Source organism: Notolabrus celidotus, chromosome 1 (assembly GCF_009762535.1).
Source record: "Notolabrus celidotus isolate fNotCel1 chromosome 1, fNotCel1.pri, whole genome shotgun sequence".
NCBI lineage: Eukaryota > Metazoa > Chordata > Actinopteri > Labriformes > Labridae > Notolabrus > Notolabrus celidotus.
This window is the reverse complement of record NC_048272.1, coordinates 41,472,771-41,494,628: the sequence shown is the minus strand read 5'-3', so window position 1 is coordinate 41,494,628 and position 21,858 is coordinate 41,472,771. Positions and strand designations below refer to the sequence as shown.

The window sequence follows — 21,858 nt, the reverse complement described above, 5'->3', positions numbered from 1 at the left end:
AAGGAACTCAATGTAATGCAGCTCAACAGCAGCTGTAAGCAAAAAAACACACTCACCTGCAAGGGCTGCCACCGACCTGTGTGTGGGAAGTGCACCTTACAGGTGGAGAGCTTTTGCCCCAAATGTGTGCTATAGGTGAAGCGGCGCTCTCCGCGGTGCTGATTTTTAGTGTTGACATTTGTTTGTTCACTTATTTGGTATTTTCTCACGTTATTTCCGTATAATGGCAGTTCTAGTATTTCATTGTGGTGCTTATGTTTTATGTGTGTGTGCGTGTGTGTGTGTGTATTTGTCTGTGTGTGTGTATCTGTCTGCCTGACTGTGAGTGTGAGCGAGAGAGGAGGAGAGCAGTCTGCGCAAATAAAAAGGACCTGTCTTTCCGTCACTTCGTGTATCTCTTCAATTATGCAAAGTTTTCTTATGCAACATTTCAGTAATATAGATATTATAGAGACAAGAAATAACATAATAGAGTTTATATCAATTTTCCATTTCAACAGAAGAGGTGAGGCGCAGCAGTAAATATGCACTAAAATGAGGAAATAAATAAATGTGTCATTCTATATCAGCATAACACATTGAGAAGGTAGCCAATCATGTTCTGTTCTTTTTTTTGTATCCATGATACATTGTTTATTCTTTCATAATGTATTGTAACTGGTCCTTGCTAGTGAAAAGAATGCAGAACTGTAAAATCATTGTAAAAATAGAAATATTTGACCAAAGTCCATCAAATACAAATTATTTTATGCAGCATATTTTATCACACACAGACATTTCTTACATTTCCACACATTATGTCAGTGAAATAGATTCACACTGAGGATGGTTTACCTTTCTATTCAAGACTCAGTGCCATGGATCAACTAGATCAGCTGGATGTTTTAATCTTTCCAAAAGAACGGAAGAAAATATTTTTACATTTGACGCGTACTTTTGACATGTTGAGGCCATAAATTAAAGGGTTGAGGAGTGGTTGGCAAATAAGAAAATACAATGATAGTAATATTTGCAACATGTACGGTACACTGTTCATATTAAATCTGTTTTCTAATAATAGAAAAAAAGCCCCCAAATAATAGTTGAGCAGAGAGGCCAGGTGAGGTGTGCAGGTACTGACAGCTTTCTGTCTGGTCTGTTTGGAACCAGAATAACAGACTTGAAGAATCTTCATGTAAGTGTAAAATGTCACGGACAGTGAAACACAAATTATTGAAGTAGCAGCAGTTAGTTCATAATAATTGTTGGTTTTGGTGTCAAAGCAACTCAGTTTAATTATGGAGTAGTTGTTACAGTAGACTTTATTTATGATGTTTCCACACAGCTGTAAAGAGGCAGTCAAAACAGTCGTAACAAACACCACTAAAAAAGGAGGTAACCATACCACTGCAATGAGCATGGTAACCTTGAAAGAGGTCATATTTACATTATATTGTAAAGGATAACATATAGCAACATATCTGTCATAGGATATTACTGCTAAGTTTGTAAATTCAACAGTTACGTATGAGTAAGAACAGAAAATCTGTAGGAAACAAAAAGGAACAGAAACAGTGTGAATGTCAGAGAGAATCTGAACCAGGAGAAATGGAAACAACCCTGTACTACCAAACAGCTCATTCACAAACAGACTGCAGAGGAATATGTACATAGGTTCATGTAAGCTTCCGTTCATACAGATTACCACAACAAGCAAAAGATTTGCACAAATAATCAAAACATAGATGCACATCATAATGATAAAATATATATACTTTAACAGCCCAGTGTCTGAGTAAGCTGCAAGTGTGAAAAATGAAACCTTAGTAGAGTTAATTACAATCATTGTTTCAGTTCTCAACACTGAAAAACTGTGTACAGCAAGAATTTAACCAAATGCAAATTTTACATTTGGTGCAAAAAGTGTCCAGTGTCCAGGTTTCAGCTTAATATCAGCTCAAGCATCAACTCACATGTTCCATGTACTTTCAGAAAAGACACCACAGAGAGGTCATTTCATTCAACACATTTCAAACTTACCATCTTCACTCGTTATCAAAGTGATCTGAAGGTGAGAAACTGCAAAGTGAATGACACGGTGACATATAACACAAGTCCCTCCTTCATGACAAACATTTTTGTGTCTGGTTCTTTTAAAGCTTTCAGGAAAGTGGACACCCACAACAACTTACTGAAGTTAATATCCAAGGGACCTCTCTCATGCTGCCCACAGTTCCTAATTACCAAAGAAACAAAAACAAACAAAAGAAATACTAAATATACAAAAATCTAAATATACTAAACAATGACTAACTAAAAATATAACCCCAAAATCTAACTTAAATGAGTTCTAAGAAGAAAAGTTTAGATAAATCTAACAACTAATACTACTTATTAATTCCAAACTAAATAAACAACTGAATGCTAAAAATAAACAAATAGCTCCAACAAAGGGAACACAAAGGTATACAACTGATCAAGGAGGAGGTAGGGGACAGTGTTTTGGTTAATCAATGTTTAGATTCATCTTACTCAAAACATTGGTGATGAGGACTCTGTTTCTATGACAACAAATCTGCATCTGAGTGTCCAGGAGCAGAGCTGTTAATTGATCACCACCTAGTGTTGAGATGGATCAAGTGGCAATGCATCCTAAAGATGCATTGAGGGTGAGCTGGGGAACACCTTGTGGGGGCCCCAGTCTGCAGGTCTTCAGCTCCTACTCCAACCTCTTTCTCTGTCATAACGTATATCAACTGGTACGTTCAGATAACGCAGAACTCAGATCAATCTGGAAAAATCTCCCCCATTATCACTGATATCTAATCCTGATGTTCTCCCTGGGTACGTGCATACGTGGGTTCTCTCTGCGCCCCCCTGCGACCCTGAATGTAATAAGGGGTCAAAGGTTGATGGATGGATATCTAATCCCTGACTCATTTCTGGCCCTAAAAGTATTTTTCCACAAAGGTCCTGGGGTCAATCTTCAGTTTTCTGAGTTATTGTCATCACTTTGAATCCCTCAGCTGTTCCAGACCTGTGGCCAGTCATGTGACTGTCTTAGAAAGTATTTATTCAACGAGACCCAAGCTCTGCAGTAAACTCATCTGCACTCTCTAACATTGTTCTGCTGCTTTAGTTAACCCAAAAGAAGGTGAACACTGGGAGGCACAGATAGTCCCAGCAATCGGAACGAACATTTCAAATGAGAGCTCACAATATAACTGAGCCTGTGTAACGTCTCCATACAGCCTGGTCCTGCTGCAGGTCCTCTGCTTATGGTTAATGAGGTAATGGGTCGTGATCAATCATGATCAATTTTACACATTTTTCTCATTTCAGGCTCAGTGGCTTTTCTGAAACCAGGGTTTTAAAATACTTGTTTTTCATGATTGTAATGTTTATCTACACGTTAATTCTGTGTGCCAACCTGTTGCTCATTGTTGTTATCTGTAAGAACAGGAGCTTACATGAACCTATGTATATATTTCCATGCAGTCTGTTTGTCAATGAGCTGTTTGGTAGTACGGGGTTCTTCCCTCTCCTCTTGGTTCAGATTCTCTCTGACAGTCACACTGTTTCTGTTCCTTTGTGTTTCCTGCAGATCTTCTGTGTGTACTCATATGTATATGTAGAGCTTTTAATTTTAGCCGTCATTTCTTATGACAGATATCTTGCCATCTGTTATCCTCTGCAATATATCTCTCTTATGACATTTAAAAAGGTTGCCGTGCTTATTACAGTGTCATGGTTAACTGCTTGTCTTTCTGTTGCTTGCACAGTGTCCTTGAGTTCTACTCTGCAGCTGTGTGGGAACATTATTGACAATGTTTACTGTAATAACTACTCCATAGTTAAACTGGCCTGCTCTGACACCACAATAAATAACATTTACGGGCTCTTTATTACTGCATTGACAGTTATTGTTCCTCTGATTTGGATCTTTTATACTTACATGAGGATTCTTAAAGTTTGTTTCTCTGGTTCCAAACAGACCAGACAGAAAGCTGTCAGTACCTGCACACCTCACCTGGCCTCTCTGCTCAACTTTACTTTTGGAATTTGCATTGAGGTTACTCAGAGCCGGCTGAATATGAGCGGAGTACCAAGTCTGCTGTCCATATTTTTATCCTTATACCTTCTTACATGTCAGCCGGTCCTAAACCCGGTCATGTACGGCCTGAAAATGTCCAAAATATTCAATATATGTAAAAGCCTGTTTTGTTCTAAAGCTCTGATTATCCAACTCAATCGTTGAGATCAAATATTTATGAATACCTTTTAATGAGTCCAGTTTTCTTGATGTCTAAGGGTCACTGTACTGTCATACAAGAAATCAAACATGCACTTGATAACAGCACAAACAGCTGAGCTGGTTTTTGAAGAGCAAATGTCAACACTTGTTGAATCCTAGTGTGTCTCATTTAGATGAACTGTGTATGTGTTTAATGTGTTGACAGTTCCATTTGCCCTGAGCCAACAGCTCTGACTTCAACACAGTAAGGTTTTGGTAAAGTGTTCTGCATGTCTAAATGCTATTTGAAGCTGTATAAATAAAGTGGATTGATGCACAATGATTATTTTATTTAAGAGTCCAGTCTAGATCTGCTCTTTCTGTGACATGTCTTCATGGAAAGTGACCTGATATAACAGTTGTTATGAACTGGTGCTAGACAAATATTAGACTGACTGACTGATTGTTTTAGAGCAGCGATACTCAACCCGCGGCTCGCGAGCCGCATGCGGCTCCTTTAAGACTAGTTGCGGCTCTTTTAAGTCCACAAGTCACACATCAGTCATCACACACTTCAGTCTGTCTGTTGCGTTCCTGTGTGACATTATGCAGCACTTGAACGAACTTAATCTCAAGATGCAAGGAAGAAACAAGACCGTGTATGAGCTCTACACGGCTGTCAGTGTATTTTCTGACAAACTGGATGTACTCGAACAAAGTGTCCGTGGTTCTGATTACCGTTTCTTCCCCACCGTGCAGAAAGTGATGGCGATGCATGCAGACGCTCTCCTGCCCTGTCAATCACAATTCTGTGACGTGCTAACTGAGCTCAAGCAAAACTACACATCAAGATTCCAGGACTTCAAGGACCATAGCAATATTTTTCTACTTGTGAAAAACCCATTCCTGGTTGAGGTCAATGAAATGAAGCAAATAAGCGACCAGCTCGGACTTGTGCAGCTTCAAATGGAGTTCGTGGAGTTAAAGAGCTCAGATGAACTTCAGCGTCAGTTTCGGATTACAGATGTTGTGGACTTTTGGAAACTGGTGGGGCATCTCCCAAATATCTCCAGACTGGCAAGACGCATCATCTCAATGTTTCCGTCCACATACCGGTGTGAAGCAGCATTCTCTGCGCTCTCAAAAATAAAATGTCGCAACCGAAACAGATTGAGTCTGCAGCACACAACAGAGGCCCTTCGGATCGCCGTTTCCAGCGCAGAGCCCGACTTCAAATCACTTGGGCGGCAGAAGGAGTGTCAGAAATCACATTGAGTGTGAAGTAAGTACAACATTACTGTTCTGACAACCCCTGCTGTCTAATATCTGCTGTTATATGGACAGTGATGATCAGTAAACATGCTGTCTGTTACTGTACCTGTTGTTATGGACAGTGATGATCAGTAAACATGCTGTCTGTTATCTGCTGTTATGGGTAGTGATGATCAGTAAACATGCTGTCTGTTACCGTACCTGCTGCTATGGACAGTGATGATCAGTAAACATGCTGTCTGTTACTGTACCTGTTGTTATGGACAGTGATGATCAGTAAACATGCTGTCTGTTATCTGTTGTTATGGGTAGTGATGATCAGTAAACATGCTGTCTGTTACTGTTGTTATGGGTAGTGATGATCAGTAAACATGCTGTCTGTTACTGTACCTGTTGTTATGGACAGTGAAGATCAGTAAACATGCTGTCTGTTATCTGTTGTTATGGGTAGTGATGATCAGTAAACATGCTGTCTGTTATCTGTTGTTATGGACAGTGAAGATCAGTAAACATGCTGTCTGTTATCTGTTGTTATGGGTAGTGATGATCAGTAAACATGCTGTCTGTTACTGTACCTGTTGTTATGGACAGTGATGATCAGTAAACATGCTGTCTGTTATCTGTTGTTATGGGTAGTGATGATCAGTAAACATGCTGTCTGTTACTGTACCTGTTGTTATGGGTAGTGATGATCAGTAAACATGCTGTCTGTTACCGTACCTGCTGCTATGGACAGTGATGATCAGTAAACATGCTGTCTGTTACTGTACCTGCTGCTATGGACAGTGATGATCAGTAAACATGCTGTCTGTTACCGTACCTGCTGCTATGGACAGTGATGATCAGTAAACATGCTGTCTGTTACTGTACATGCTGCTATGGACAGTGATGACCAGTAAACATGCTGTCTGTTACTGTACCTGTTGTTATGGACAGTGATGATCAGTAAACATGCTGTCTGTTATCTGTTGTTATGGGTAGTGATGATCAGTAAACATGCTGTCTGTTACTGTACCTGTTGTTATGGACAGTGATGATCAGTAAACATGATGTCTGTTATCTGCTGTTATGGACAGTGATGATCAGTAAACATGCTGTTTGTTATCTGCTGTTATGGACAGTGATGATCAGTAAACATGCTGTTTGTTACTGTATCTGCTGTTATGGACAGTGATGATCAGTAAACATGCTGTCTGTTATCTGCTGTTATGGACAGTGATGATCAGTAAACATGCTGTTTGTTACTGTATCTGTTGTTATGGACAGTGATGATCAGTAAACATGCTGTTTGTTACTGTATCTGCTGTTATGGACAGTGATGATCAGTAAACATGCTGTCTGTTACTGTATCTGCTGTTATGGACAGTGATGATCAGTAAACATGCTGTCTGTTACTGTATCTGCTGTTATGGACAGTTATGATCAGTAAACATGCTGTCTGTTATCTGCTGTTATGGACAGTGATGATCAGTAAACATGCTGTCTGTTACTGTATCTGCTGTTATGGACAGTGATGATCAGTAAACATGATGTCTGTTATCTGCTGTTATGGACAGTGATGATCAGTAAACATGCTGTTTGTTATCTGCTGTTATGGACAGTGATGATCAGTAAAGATGCTGTCTGTTACTGTACCTGTTGTTATGGACAGTGATGATCAGTAAACATGATGTCTGTTATCTGCTGTTATGGACAGTGATGATCAGTAAACATGCTGTCTGTTATCTGCTGTTATGGACAGTGATGATCAGTAAACATGCTGTTTGTTATCTGCTGTTATGGACAGTGATGATCAGTAAAGATGCTGTCTGTTACTGTACCTGTTGTTATGGACAGTGATGATCAGTAAACATGATGTCTGTTATCTGCTGTTATGGACAGTGATGATCAGTAAACATGCTGTCTGTTATCTGTTGTTATGGACAGTGATGATCAGTAAACATGATGTCTGTTATCTGCTGTTATGGACAGTGATGATCAGTAAACATGCTGTTTGTTATCTGTTGTTATGGACAGTGATGATCAGTAAACATGCTGTCTGTTATCTGTTGTTATGGACAGTGATGATCAGTAAACATGCTGTCTGTTATCTGCTGTTATGGACAGTTATGATCAGTAAACATGCTGTCTGTTATCTGCTGTTATGGACAGTTATGATCAGTAAACATGATGTCTGTTATCTGTTGTTATGGACAGTGATGATCAGTAAACATGATGTCTGTTATCTGCTGTTATGGACAGTTATGATCAGTAAACATGCTGTCTGTTATCTGCTGTTATGGACAGTGATGATCAGTAAACATGCTGTCTGTTACTGTATCTGCTGTTATGGACAGTGATGATCAGTAAACATGCTGTCTGTTATCTGTTGTTATGGACAGTGATGATCAGTTAACATGCTGTCTGTTATCTGCTGTTATAGACAGTGATGATCAGTAAACATGATGTCTGTTATCTGTTGTTATGGACAGTGATGATCAGTAAACATGATGTCTGTTATCTGCTGTTATGGACAGTTATGATCAGTTAACATGCTGTCTGTTATCTGCTGTTATGGACAGTGATGATCAGTAAACATGCTGTCTGTTACTGTATCTGCTGTTATGGACAGTTATGATCAGTAAACATGCTGTCTGTTATCTGCTGTTATGGACAGTTATGATCAGTAAACATGCTGTCTGTTATCTGCTGTTATGGGTAGTGATGATCAGTAAACATGCTGTTTGTTACTGTATCTGCTGTTATGGACAGTTATGATCAGTAAACATGATGTCTGTTATCTGCTGTTATGGACAGTGATGATCAGTAAACATGATGTCTGTTATCTGTTGTTATGGACAGTGATGATCAGTAAACATGATGTCTGTTATCTGCTGTTATGGACAGTTATGATCAGTAAACATGCTGTTTGTTATCTGCTGTTATGGACAGTGATGATCAGTAAACATGCTGTCTGTTATCTGCTGTTATGGACAGTGATGATCAGTAAACATGCTGTCTGTTATCTGTTGTTATGGACAGTGATGATCAGTAAACATGCTGTCTGTTATCTGCTGTTATGGACAGTGATGATCAGTAAACATGCTGTCTGTTATCTGTTGTTATGGACAGTGATGATCAGTAAACATGATGTTTGTTATCTGCTGTTATGGACAGTGATGATCAGTAAACATGCTGTCTGTTATCTGTTGTTATGGACAGTGATGATCAGTAAACATGATGTTTGTTATCTGCTGTTATGGACAGTGATGATCAGTAAACATGCTGTCTGTTATCTGTTGTTATGGACAGTGATGATCAGTAAACATGATGTCTGTTATCTGTTGTTATGGACAGTGATGATCAGTAAACATGCTGTCTGTTATCTGTTGTTATGGACAGTTATGATCAGTAAACATGCTGTCTGTTATCTGTTGTTATGGACAGTGATGATCAGTAAACATGATGTCTGTTATCTGCTGTTATGGACAGTTATGATCAGTAAACATGCTGTCTGTTATCTGTTGTTATGGACAGTGATGATCAGTAAACATGATGTCTGTTATCTGCTGTTATGGACAGTTATGATCAGTAAACATGCTGTCTGTTATCTGCTGTTATGGACAGTGATGATCAGTAAACATGCTGTCTGTTACTGTATCTGCTGTTATGGACAGTTATGATCAGTAAACATGCTGTCTGTTATCTGCTGTTATGGACAGTGATGATCAGTAAACATGCTGTCTGTTATCTGCTGTTATAGACAGTGATGATCAGTAAACATGATGTCTGTTATCTGCTGTTATGGACAGTGATGATCAGTAAACATGCTGTCTGTTATCTGCTGTTATGGACAGTGATGATCAGTAAACATGCTGTCTGTTATCTGCTGTTATGTGCAGTGATGATCAGCAATGTGTGTTTTGTGGTTGCAGTGAAAATAATAAATCACAGTTATTGCACTGTACATTATGCTTTTCATTCCTTAGTAACATATTACTATTATCCATATTCTCAAATGCATAATGGTTTCAGGGAGGAAAGGAGCGTTTTTGGATTGTGGCTCTTAGACCGCTAGGCCACCAGTGCCCCAATCCAACAATTCCTAGCTGAGAACCATGGCCTCTGACTTGGAGGTACCTAGCCGCTTTGCACTCAACTGCGAACCGCCCCAATGCCTACTGGAGATCCCAGCCTGAAGAAACCAACAGAACCATGTCATCTGCATAGCCCAGAGATGGAACTCTGAGGCTCTAAAACTTAAGTTCCACCTAATCATCCCCTTTCAGGTATCTCCATCATTGGCCACCTGTGGGGGATGTCCCATGGGAGATGTCCCATGTCCCTTTGTGTCCTGAAGGAGAGAGGAGTTTGGTTCCAGAGACAGTGCAGTGTGTGGAGGCAAGCCCAACTACATCTAGCAGGTACCCCCAACACCATTTCTGGCTCCTTCTCCAATAGCAAGTTGACATTCCATATCCCAAAATTCCCATATCCCCCCGAGGTATCCTGTGGAGGGTGCTCCAGGAATATGGGGTGGATGGCCTGTTGCTACGGGCCATTCAGTCTCTGTATTGTCGGAGCCAGAGTCTGGTTTGCATTGCCAGCAGTAAGTCGAATTCGTTCCCGGTGGGGGTTGGACTCCGCCAGGGCTGCCCTTTGTCACCGGTTCTCTGGACTTTTATGGACAGAATTTCTAGGCCCAGCCAAGTGGCGGGGGGTTTCCGGTTCGGTGGCCTTGGGATTCCGTCTCTGCTCTTTGCAGATGATGTCGTTCTATTGGCTCCATCGAGCGGTGACCTCCAGCTCGCGCTGGGACGGTTTGCAGCTGAGTGTGAAGCAGCGGGGATGGGGATCAGCACCTCCAAGTCTGGGGCCATGGTGCTCAGTTGGAAAAGGGTGGCCTGCCCTCTCCGGGTCGGAGGGGAGTCTTTGCCCCAGGCGGAGGAGTTTAAGTATCTCGGGGTCTTGTTCACGAGTGAGGGGAAAAGGGAGCAGGAGATTGACAGACGGATCGGGGCGGCGTCTGCAGTGATGCGGGCGCTGTATCGGTCTGTCGTGGTGAAGAGAGAGCTGAGCCAGAAGGCAAAGCTCTCAATTTACCGGTCAATCTACGTTCCGACCCTCACCTATGGTCACGAGCTGTGGGTAGTGACCGAAAGGACGAGATCGCGAATACAAGCGGCCGAAATGAGCTTTCTCCGCAGGGTGTCTGGGCTCAGCCTTAGAGATAGGGTCAGGAGCTCAGACATCCGGGAGAGGCTCAAAGTAGAGCCGCTGCTCCTCCGGATCGAGAGGAGCCAGATGAGGTGGTTCGGGCATCTGGTTAGGATGCCTCCCGGGCGTCTCCCTGGGGAGGTGTTTCGGGCATGTCCGACTGGGAGGAGGCCACGGGGAAGGCCCAGGACACGCTGGCGAGACTATATCTCTCAGCTGGCCTGGGAGCGCCTCGGTATCCTCCCAGAAGAGCTGGTGGAAGTGGCCGGGGAGAGGAGTGTCTGGGCTTCCCTGCTGAGACTGCTGCCCCCGCGACCCGGACCCGGATAAGCGGAAGAAGATGGATGGATGGATGGATCCCAAAATTCAGTCTACTGGGCCGGGCATCAGCATGCCCAGGTCCAAAAACACAAATGCTGCCGGGCCTACTATAAAGTGGACCACCATGCCTATCCCTGCAGGTGGTATCCTCACAGGGTGGCGGCTCCACATTGTTTTTTACAGGCTGAGCCCGACCAGACCCAGTTGCAAGGACACCAAACGACGGCCACCATCATTTCCAGCTAGGAAAATAGAATACAATTGATTGATCAATCAGTGATTGCTTGTTGCTGCAACAAGAGTGTCCAGTTTTCTGCCAACTTGTTTTTGTTGAGTGAAATAAACATGTCCACACAGTGGGATGTCCTTGTTAGGAAGCACAACTGGGTCAAAATCAGTCTGGCAGCAGAAAACACTTGCTCAGATGGCACTGATGTTGTTTGTGTCTATACATACTGGTGTGCCAGCTTTGCCAGTCTAGGAAATCTCTCTGCATTGACTTTCCACCAGTCTGTAGGCTTTGCATCTAACGATGGGGTGATGTCCAATAAAAAGTTATCATATTTGGCTCCCCCCAAAAAAGAGCTTGCTGAGACAGCCACCAGCTGAGCGTCTCCACTGTGTGCAACACCTTCAGTCTGTTGGTTTGCATTGAAACATGCTTTAAACCTAAAAATACAACCTGATAGCTGAGTATAGTATGAGAACACACATGGTTTATCTCTACCTGATATAATTGTTCTTTTTAAATGGGTGACCAAGTACATTCTCAAAGACCAATTACTCAATTCTGTATTAATTAACTCAGAAAATGAACTCTGTAAGCTTTAGTGTTGCATGAAGTCCAACTGTTATGAGGATTCTCAGTTGCAGGTACCAAGAGACAGTTTAGTAGTATTTATTTGGCCACAATAAAAAAAACTCATCAGGTGGTAAAACTAAATGAAAGACAATCTCAAAGTTGAGTTTACAACTAGAGTTACAACAGACAACTTAATGACATTATTTCTTGAGTAAGAATTAATACTCAAATGTACCAAATTTAAATAGCTACAAAAATGTTGACGTGTAATTTCTTGTTCAAAAGTGCAAGAGTTTAATGATGTATGTATGGCAGAGTATGACCTAACTGTAAAGTTTAGAGAATAATTAATAAGATTATATTGTTTTCACTGTAAATGTATAAGGGCACCATATTTTTCTTAATACAAACAAACAAGTCAAAGTATGAAGATCATTTTATACAATATCAGCAAAATGAACTCATGCTGTGGATAATGTCATTCTGTTCTAGTTTAATGTATCAGCCAGATGTTCTAAACTTTCCTAAAGAATATATGTTCACATATGGTGCCAATTTGTGACATCTTAAGGCCATAAATTAAAGGGTTGAAGAGTGGTTGGGATACAACAAAGTAAAATGACAAAATCATTTGGAATATGTGGGGCACAGTGTTCATATCAAACCTATTCTCCAATAATTGAAAAGAAACCCCACAAGAAAAGTTGAGCAGAGAGGCCAGGTGAGGTGTGCAGGTAATGACAGCTTTCTGTCGGGTCTGTTTGGAACCAGAGAAACAAACTTGAAGAATCTTCATGGAAGTGTAAAATATTACAGATAGGGGACAAAAGATTGTGAAAGTAGCAACAATAAGTTCAAAAACATTATTTACTCTGGTGTCAAAGCAACTCAGTTTAATTATGGAGTAGTTGTTACAGTAGACTTTATTTATGATGTTTCCACACAGCTGTAAAGAGGCAGTCAAAACAGTCGTAACAAACACCACTAAAAAAGGAGGTAACCATACCACTGCAATGAGCATGGTAACCTTGAAAGAGGTCATATTTACATTATATTGTAAAGGATAACATATAGCAACATATCTGTCATAGGATATTACTGCTAAGTTTGTAAATTCAACAGTTACGTATGAGTAAGAACAGAAAATCTGTAGGAAACAAAAAGGAACAGAAACAGTGTGAATGTCAGAGAGAATCTGAACCAGGAGAAATGGAAACAACCCTGTACTACCAAACAGCTCATTCACAAACAGACTGCAGAGTTATTGTCATCACTTTGAATCCCTCAGCTGTTCCAGACCTGGGACCAGTCATGTGACTGTCTTAGAAGGTATTTACTCAACAAGACCCAAGCTCTGCAGTAAACTCATCTGCACTCTCTAACATTGTTCTGCTGCTTTAGTTAACCCAAAAGAAGGTGAACACTGGGAGGCACAGATGGTCCCAGCAATCGGAACGAACATTTCAAATGAGAGCTCACAATATAACTGAGCCTGTGTAACGTCTCCATACAGCCTGGTCCTGCTGCAGGTCCTCTGCTTATGGTTAATGAGGTAATGGGTCGTGATCAATCATGATCAATTTTACACATTTTTCTCATTTCAGGCTCGGTGGCTTTTCTGAAACCAGGGTTTTAAAATACTTGTTTTTCATGATTGTAATGTTTATCTACACGTTAATTCTGTGTGCCAACCTGTTGCTCATTGTTGTTATCTGTAAGAACAGGAGCTTACATGAACCTATGTATATATTTCCATGCAGTCTGTTTGTCAATGAGCTGTTTGGTAGTACAGGGTTCTTCCCTCTCCTCTTGATTCAGATTCTCTCTGACAGTCACACTGTTTCTGTTCCTTTGTGTTTCCTGCAGATCTTCTGTGTGTACTCATATGTATATGTAGAGTTTTTTATTTTAGCCGTCATTTCTTATGACAGATATCTTGCCATCTGTTATCCTCTGCAATATATCTCTCTTATGACATTTAAAAAGGTTGCCATGATTATTGCAGGGTCATGGTTAACTGCTTGTCTTTCTGTTGCTTGCACAGTGTCCTTGCGTTCTACTTTGCAGCTGTGTGGGAACATTATTGACAATGTTTATTGTAATAACTACTCCATAGTTAAACTGGCCTGCTCTGACACCACAATAAATAACATTTACGGCATAGTTATGGGCATAATCAGAATATGTGCTCCTCTGATTTGGATCTTTTATACTTACATGAGGATTCTTAAAGTTTGTTTCTCTGGTTCCAAACAGACCAGACAGAAAGCTGTCAGTACCTGCACACCTCACCTGGCCTCTCTGCTCAACTTTACTTTTGGAATTTGCATTGAGGTTACTCAGAGCCGGCTGAATATGAGCGGAGTACCAAGTCTGCTGTCCATAATTTTGTCCTTATACCTTCTTACATGTCAGCCGGTCCTAAACCCGGTCATGTACGGCCTGAAAATGTCCAAAATATTCAATATATGTAAAAGCCTGTTTTGTTCTAAAGCTCTGATTATCCAACTCAATCGTTGAGATCAAATATTTATGAATACCTTTTAATGAGTCCAGTTTTCTTGATGTCTAAGGGTCACTGTACTGTCATACAAGAAATCAAACATGCACTTGATAACAGCACAAACAGCTGAGCTGGTTTTTGAAGAGCAAATGTAAACACTTGTTGAATCCTAGTGTGTCTCATTTAGATGAACTGTGTATGTGTTTAATGTGTTGACAGTTCCATTTGCCCTGAGCCAACAGCTCTGACTTCAACACAGTAAGGTTTTGGTAAAGTGTTCTGCATGTCTAAATGCTATTTGAAGCTGTATAAATAAAGTGGATTGATGCACAATGATTATTTTATTTAAGAGTCCAGTCTAGATCTGCTCTTTCTGTAACATGTCTTCATGGAAAGTGTCCTGATATAACAGTTCTTATGAACTGGTGCTAGACAAATATTAGACTGACTGGCTGATTGTCTTAGAGGGAAGTTTCCTGATATTGATTCCTCCAAAGCTTGTTTGCTTACACATTTTCACGTGCAACATAGTGTGACAGTAAAGCTGTTGCATTTTAGAGCTGTAGATGTAAAACATGGCACAGAGCAACCAACTATGGGTCATTTATTTATCATCTGAGGTTATAGCAATAGTTCCATCCTCTGATGCATCCGATTCCTTCACTACCAACATCAGTTAAGCTGTTTTAGTCAGAGCCAGATCACTGCTTGCTCCACAGAAAGATGTCTTACTTTTTCATGCTGAGAATAGTCTCCAGCAAACTACAGACTGCCTTTCCATCGTCAAATAGCTCTACAAGGCTCTGAGTTAACTCTCAGGTCCTGATTCATTAGGAGATTGTGCATCTTTTGCAGCTGCTGAATCTGTGCAAATGAGACCAAAAGACCTCAACTGTAAATGTCTAATTCACAAAGCACCCACAAAGGGTTTTTGCTTATTGCAGTGTCATGGTTAGCCGCCTGTCTTTCTGTTGTTTGCACAGTGTCCTTGAGTTCTACTCAGCATCATTAACAAAGTTTACTGTGATAACTATTATATTGTCAAACTGGCCTGCTCAGACACAACAGTCAATAATATGGTTGGACTTTGTCACTTGTTTACAGTAATCTTTGGTCTAATAGCTCTCATCATTTATACCTACATTAAGATCCTTAAAGTCTGTTTCTCTGGCTCCAAACAGACCAGACAGAAAGCAGTCAGGACCTGCACACCTCACCTGGCCTCACTGCTCAACTTCTCTTCTGGGTGTTTCTTTGAGATCGTACAGAGCAGGTTTAACCTTTACCGTTTACCAAATATGCTGCGTATCTTTTTGTTGTTATACTGGCTGACAGAACAACCACTCATCAACCCTTTACTGTACGGATTAAAGATGTCCAAAATACACATGGTTTATAAAAGTATGTTCTTCCGGGGAAACGGGGGGAATGTTTGATAAAGTCCACATGAACATCTGTGAACATTTAAACGTCTCGTCTATTAGTAGGATTAAGTTTTTCCATAGGTCGTTATTATTTAGGGACAGTGGGTGGAATATGAAATAGAGCAAAAGACTGAGGATGACATGCAGCCAGGCCGGGGGGGCTGAGGATGAACCAGGACCTGAGCCTCTGTATGTATGAGGAACCAGAGCCCAGTTTCTTCTTAAACAGTTCTTTGGAGGATTTACTCAGGGACTACATTTCATGTGCTAGTCAGGAGTCCCAGTCTGAGCACAGAGATGTTCGTCACAGTAGTCCCAGCACCACCTTCTGGCTACCATATAATCACTTCTGATTCTTATTCTGTTGGCCGCATCCTATTTATATTTGATCAGGTATGCTCAGACCATCACCATGCTCCATTACAAAAACCTGCAAGACTGCACCGTAAGTAGGTGTTTTTTTAGGCAGAAAGCAGAGTATTTTTAGTCATTTCCAGGGGCCTCTTTGGATTAACTCCTCATTGAGGGAACATCAAGTATAGCTTGGATTTTGTTTAAAGTTAGAAGAGACTTTTCAATGAAGAGTTTTCAAAGTCATGTAAAAAAAAACCTCAAAGGTCACAGCTGTGGCGGCTTGTCCAAGTTTTATGACTCACAATGAAACAGGAAGTTGCTGTAAGTCAAACATAGGGTCCAAACTGCCTTAAACCAAAGTAAAGTAACCCCCCCACACACAACATGATAATATTCAGTCTTTGTAATAGCACCACCTACTGGTAAGAGCCAGTAAGCCTTTTATAAGATTGTGTACTGTGACTTCATATTGTCCAAAACACTGAACCATGAAGAGCCGTTATGACTGTCCTGTGTTTGATAAAGACACCACGGCTGCAGCATGCTCTGAGCTGCTTCTTATTTATTTCTTATTTATTTATTGCACATATAAAAAATTCAATAATAAAATTAACCACTAACATGTTATGTGCAGGAGGAGCCAAAAACACCCTAACAGGCTTGTCGAGTGGCCCTCCATAGAAAATAATCAACACAAAGACAAAGTATTAATGTAGAAACAGAATATCTACATACAAAACAAAAAAGATTAATAAGAGGGATTCATATTTAAAACAATGATGAAAAGAAAAGAAGGGAAAGTCAAAAAACAAACAAAACACAAAAGAACAAAATATTTATTTATTCCCCAAAACATGTCTTTAAAGTTTATGCTCAAAAAAACACTTTGAAATCAGATTTTGGCATGCCTGAAAACCCCTCTTTTTCCACCCTGCTCAGAACAGTCTGTTTTCTCTTTGACCACGCCCCCTCAGGAAGTGGATGTGCCCTCGGCTGTCCAGCATGCTGATCTAATGTTTACATGTTGGCTGAATATACACGGCTGCTCACAGACCTGCGTTACTTCAACCCTCTGAATCTGATCCAGAATCTGATCCTGATTGAGAGGCGCCTGCAGCAGGACCTTTCTGAGCCATTGGTCACAGATTTAGTGTTTCTTGTTGTTTTATTTGTCAGTATGTAGACGTGTGTCTTGGTACACAGCTACGAACATGTAGCTATGTGGCTATGCTAACTAGCGCTAGCACTTTTCCATGTCAAATAAAAATCATCCACTAGATCTTCAAATCTGCAGACGTGGGGAGTAAAACCGACCTTTGTGTTTATTAAGACAGCCTACAACTAGCATGCCTCCCTCCTAAGCTCCTTGTTAGCACACATGTGTGCAGGTAATGAAAAACAGAGGAGGGGTTGAGTTGTATTTTATACAGTCTATGGGCTGAACAAGCTCCGAGCTCTGACTTTCGTTACAGACTGGACGTCGTTGTGACGTATGAAAAACACTGAAAACTGAAACGGCTCGTTTCACACACATTTACAGAAAGGTGGAGAAATCAGAACAGGGGCAGAATGGATTCTTTTCATTTTGGGGGGGGGGGGGGGGGGGGGGTTTGTAGACATGCCAGGGACACATATTTCAGGTAGAGAACCATTAAAAGTCAATTTTGCATGATATGTCACCTTTAACTCAGCTAATAGAAGTTTTATGGTTTGTTTCTTGAAGGAGTTGAAATTTGTGTTACTTGTTATATGACCAGGTAAACTGTTCCAAAAGTGAGGGCCTCTGTATCTGATGGAAAACTGAGAAATGTTGTCCAAAAGAAAGCTGGATGGAGTTTAATTGCAGACCTTGTTTGGTAAAGATGGATCTGAGAGTTAAACTGAAATACAATCTGAAAGCTTACTGGGAGTAAGTTGTGCATGTATTGAAAGACAAAAATATTAGTTTGTAGACGGTGAAGATCAAAGATGGGGAGGATTTGTAATGATTGAAAAATAGGCTGCTTCACAGAATAACTCAGATATGGTCGCCTCTTTAGGCCTTCAAATGTTCAGATTAAACCATCTGAGAACATCACCACCTCACTCCACCTCTGCAGAGCAGATAACATCATTACAGACTCTACACATCCCAGCACTGTGACTCTCTGTCAGGCCCTGCAGGTCAACTAAAACACACATCCAGATTCAAACGACTTTTCTGAACAGCTGTTTACACAACACCAAAAATCACTGAGACTCATGAACACTCACTCAAGTTGCTAACAACCTGCACCTCAGGTAACTATCATGTGTAACATTGATATCGTTGTACTGTTGTTCTATAGTTTCATATATTATATGTATTTGCACTGCTAGAGTTTCACTCCTAACTCGCTCTATGTAGAGCACTAAAATCTCTTCAGAACAAGTTCAAAACAAAGAACCTGTTCTGAATGTGAAAGCTGAGATAAAAGTGGAGTTTCCCCATGTTCTGGACATGGTATGCACAGAGAGACCCCGTGGACTACACACAGATAGGCCTCAAAGTAAAGGCATGAAGCCAGTGACGGTTCTAGACCAATTTTACTGGGGGGGCAGGCTGGGGCCAAGGGTGTTGTCAGAGGGCAGTGTTGTAGTCGAGTCCCCAAATCCGAGTTCGAGTCGAGTCCTCAGTCCTCTGTGTTCCAGTTCGAGTCCGAGTCCAAGTCACCAGAGAAAAATACGAGTCCGAGTCCGAGTCGAGTCCTCATGACTTGAGTCCGAGTCCAAGTCGAGTCCTCACCGATAATATTATATATTACAAGGAGGGCAGCCGTTTGAATCCAAACTATTGACTGTTAGACTGGCTGTGTGGACCTGGTCTGGCTGTGTGGACCTGGTCTGGCTGTGTGGGACCTTTTGGATGTGTAGGAAACACATTTATTTCATTAACATTAGTGTTGGAGCTATTTCCATCATTTTATGCCATAAATATAAATGATTCTAATATATTCCTAATCATTTTACTTTATGTCATTTATATGTTGTTGTTTGTATTAAGGGCAATGTCATGTGCATTATAATTATTTTATTTTAGTAAGCATTTTGATAGTTTGATTGTTTTCACCTGGATGGGCAGATAAGATAGGAGGGGCGGACACAGGGAGAGGTGAATGTTGTTGGTTTTTTTCACCAGAAGACGTTAGAGCACGAGGACACTACAGACTGTTTAATGAGAATCTATCTTGTTTAATAAGACTTCAGAGAATCTGAAGTTTTTACTGGACATTTGAGATGTGTCTGATCCTGTACGATCTGCTCTCCCCCAGCGCTGTGGCCGGTTTGATTTTCAGTTTTGATTTTAGTAAATTGACGAGGTCTGACTGCCACTGCAGTGAGATTCTAATGAAATCCAGCCGGTGTGTCTGGAGATTAATTTATGAATGAAGTCACAGCGTTGTGTGACGTGCGTAAATGCGCTTCAGCTGCGCTTCAGCTGCGCTTCAGCTGCGCTTCAGCTGCAGCTGCGCTTCAGCTGATGAGGGGACGCGCTCAGAGATTCTGCTGCACTGGGATCACTGCTGGTGTCCAATAAACTAACAATAAATCAAACAACTTAATAACTTTGGTTTATTTATTTTAGTCTCTACTATTACCGTTATACTAACACAGTAAAGTGATGAACGGTCTCAAGAAACATCTCTCTCACTTTTGGGTTCATCCTCTACAGATGTCTGTTAAAGTTTGAGCTGGTCTCTTTCCTTGATGGGTCTCTTAAATCTCCAACATGTCGCTCTGCTCTCGCTGCATTTACTGTGAAATCTTTGAAAGTAAAATGCACGGCTGGTAGCGTCTTTTAATCCTGGCAGACGTCACGTTCACACGCATGCAGGCGGACACTGATGCCAGCCCTCGCTCTGAACGGAATACATTTTATGAAACATACAAAATCTAACATGAACATTAAAACAGTCTGGATCAATATATAAGCCTGAGTCCTCCTCTCTATCATCCGGGTCCTTTTGCAGTCAATGCTCGAGTCCGACCCCAAGTCCCAGTCATCAGCGCTCGAGTCCAAGTCAAGTCACGAGTCACCAGTGCTCGAGTCCAAGTCCAAGTCACGAGTCATCAGTGCTCGAGTCCAAGTCCAAGTCACGAGTCATCAGTGCTCGAGTCCAAATCCAAGTCACGAGTCATCAGTGCTCGAGTCCAAGTCCAAGTCACGAGTCATCAGTGCTCGAGTCCAAGTCCAAGTCACGAGTCCTGCAAAAGGTGACTCGACTCGGACTCGAGTCCGAGTCCTGGACTCGAGTACTACAACACTGTCAGAGGGACACATTCAACCCTGACAAAAGAGACTGAGAAGGGCGAGGACCGGCTGAGAACAAACTGGCAAAACATCAGTTCATCCCTATATACTAGACATATATATACTACTGTGTACTATATCAACATGCAGACTGACAGCAGCTGTTTGGCTGTTTACACTCAACATGAGTCCCGTAGTGCTCTAAGGGACTGGAACCAAGTGCCACACGCATGTGTTCCGCCTGTAACATCGGCGCAATACCGAAGCTTTTTTTATTGTATAATATTATTTTGGTGTGGAGGGGGGGCCACAGGGGGGGTCCAGGTTCAGTTTTACAGGAGCACTGGCCCCTGTTGGCCCCTCCCCAGAACCGCCACTGCATGAAGCTGCTCCACGGGGGAGCTCATTAGCCTGTTTGCGAGGCTGATTACAGCCTCCACGGTGTCCAAGTGTCCACACTGACGTCTCCGGGGTCTGTTGAGCAGCAGATAGAGCTGCTGATGATGAGTGTGATGAAGGGCAGAGCTCCGTTGGGTCTCGTTACTGTGCAATGATACCGTAAACATGATGACACCAGAGTCCCAGCGCCCTCTCTCTGTCCACCTCACATCACACTCAGACCCAAACAAGGACAATCACGTCTTTAAGTAATTAGGAAATCAACTTTCACTAACGTCTCTCACTCAGTTAGAATCAGGTCATTGTTTCCAGGACTTTGGTTATTTCCATGCAGGTTGTTTCTTTATGAGGAGACTTTGCCCTAAAGTAAGAGGGATTACATTCAGTACAGTCAATATGCACTCTATCATAACTTCAACAAGTATGATCAGTTTTTACAACTAGAAATAAAACATCAAATGTTTTTAAAAAGCCCAAACAGGGTCAAACAGGGTGTCATTTATTAACACTGTGAAGTAACAAAACAGGGCCTGAAATTCACGTACGCCACTTCTCACGCTCAGTTTGAGATCTGTAAAACAGAAACACGACGGATAATGTGCGGACAGGTAAGCAAACTGTGACGCAGACACACGCACGTTTTGGAGGCAGGGGAAATTGGCGACTCAGGTGGCGGGAGGGTGAACTGAAGTCAGATCATATTTCATGTTTTTTACAATAAGTCTGTGTGAGCACAGTTTTAAAAATTATACCTGGTTTGAAAAGCTTCTGTAATCAGGACATCAGTTACCACGGCTGTAAAATAAATCACATTTCCAACATCCACATGCGTAACAACCACATCGGAAACGACTTCCTCAAACACAAGAAGAGACGGCGTGGTTCAGACAAAGGTACTAAGTAAAACCTGCAGACCAGCAGGAAGACTCAGGAACCGTATCTAAAGCTTCATAAATCCAGCAGGCCTTAGCATTCACTTTAACCTGTTGTTATTGTGAGGAACAAATAATAAGGCCCTGAACACTGAGTTCATCATGAAGCTGACATGAGCAGCAGCATTAACTAGCTAGCTTCAGTAGCTGACTACAGCTACACAGTGAAGCT

At 41.4% G+C, this 21,858-nt stretch overlaps 3 protein-coding genes across 3 annotated transcripts; 2 read left to right on the top strand and 1 right to left on the bottom strand.

The window, feature by feature from the left end:
• Positions 1 to 856: 856 nt before the first annotated feature.
• Positions 857 to 1,825, bottom strand: LOC117821804 (olfactory receptor 142-like). Its single transcript, XM_034696314.1, has one exon. The coding sequence runs from the start codon at positions 1,823 to 1,825 to the stop codon at positions 872 to 874; it is 954 nt and encodes a 317-aa protein (XP_034552205.1). The 3' UTR covers positions 857 to 871.
• A 1,464-nt stretch (positions 1,826 to 3,289) lies between these two features.
• On the top strand, positions 3,290 to 4,358 carry LOC117812697 (olfactory receptor 11A1-like). The gene has a single exon (XM_034683638.1). It carries the CDS (start codon positions 3,290 to 3,292, stop codon positions 4,235 to 4,237), a length of 948 nt encoding a protein of 315 aa, XP_034539529.1. The 3' UTR covers positions 4,238 to 4,358.
• Positions 4,359 to 13,311: 8,953 nt separating this feature from the next.
• On the top strand, positions 13,312 to 14,623 carry LOC117821827 (olfactory receptor 11A1-like). The gene has a single exon (XM_034696346.1). It carries the CDS (start codon positions 13,377 to 13,379, stop codon positions 14,322 to 14,324), a length of 948 nt encoding a protein of 315 aa, XP_034552237.1. The 5' UTR covers positions 13,312 to 13,376; the 3' UTR covers positions 14,325 to 14,623.
• Positions 14,624 to 21,858: the final 7,235 nt, after the last annotated feature.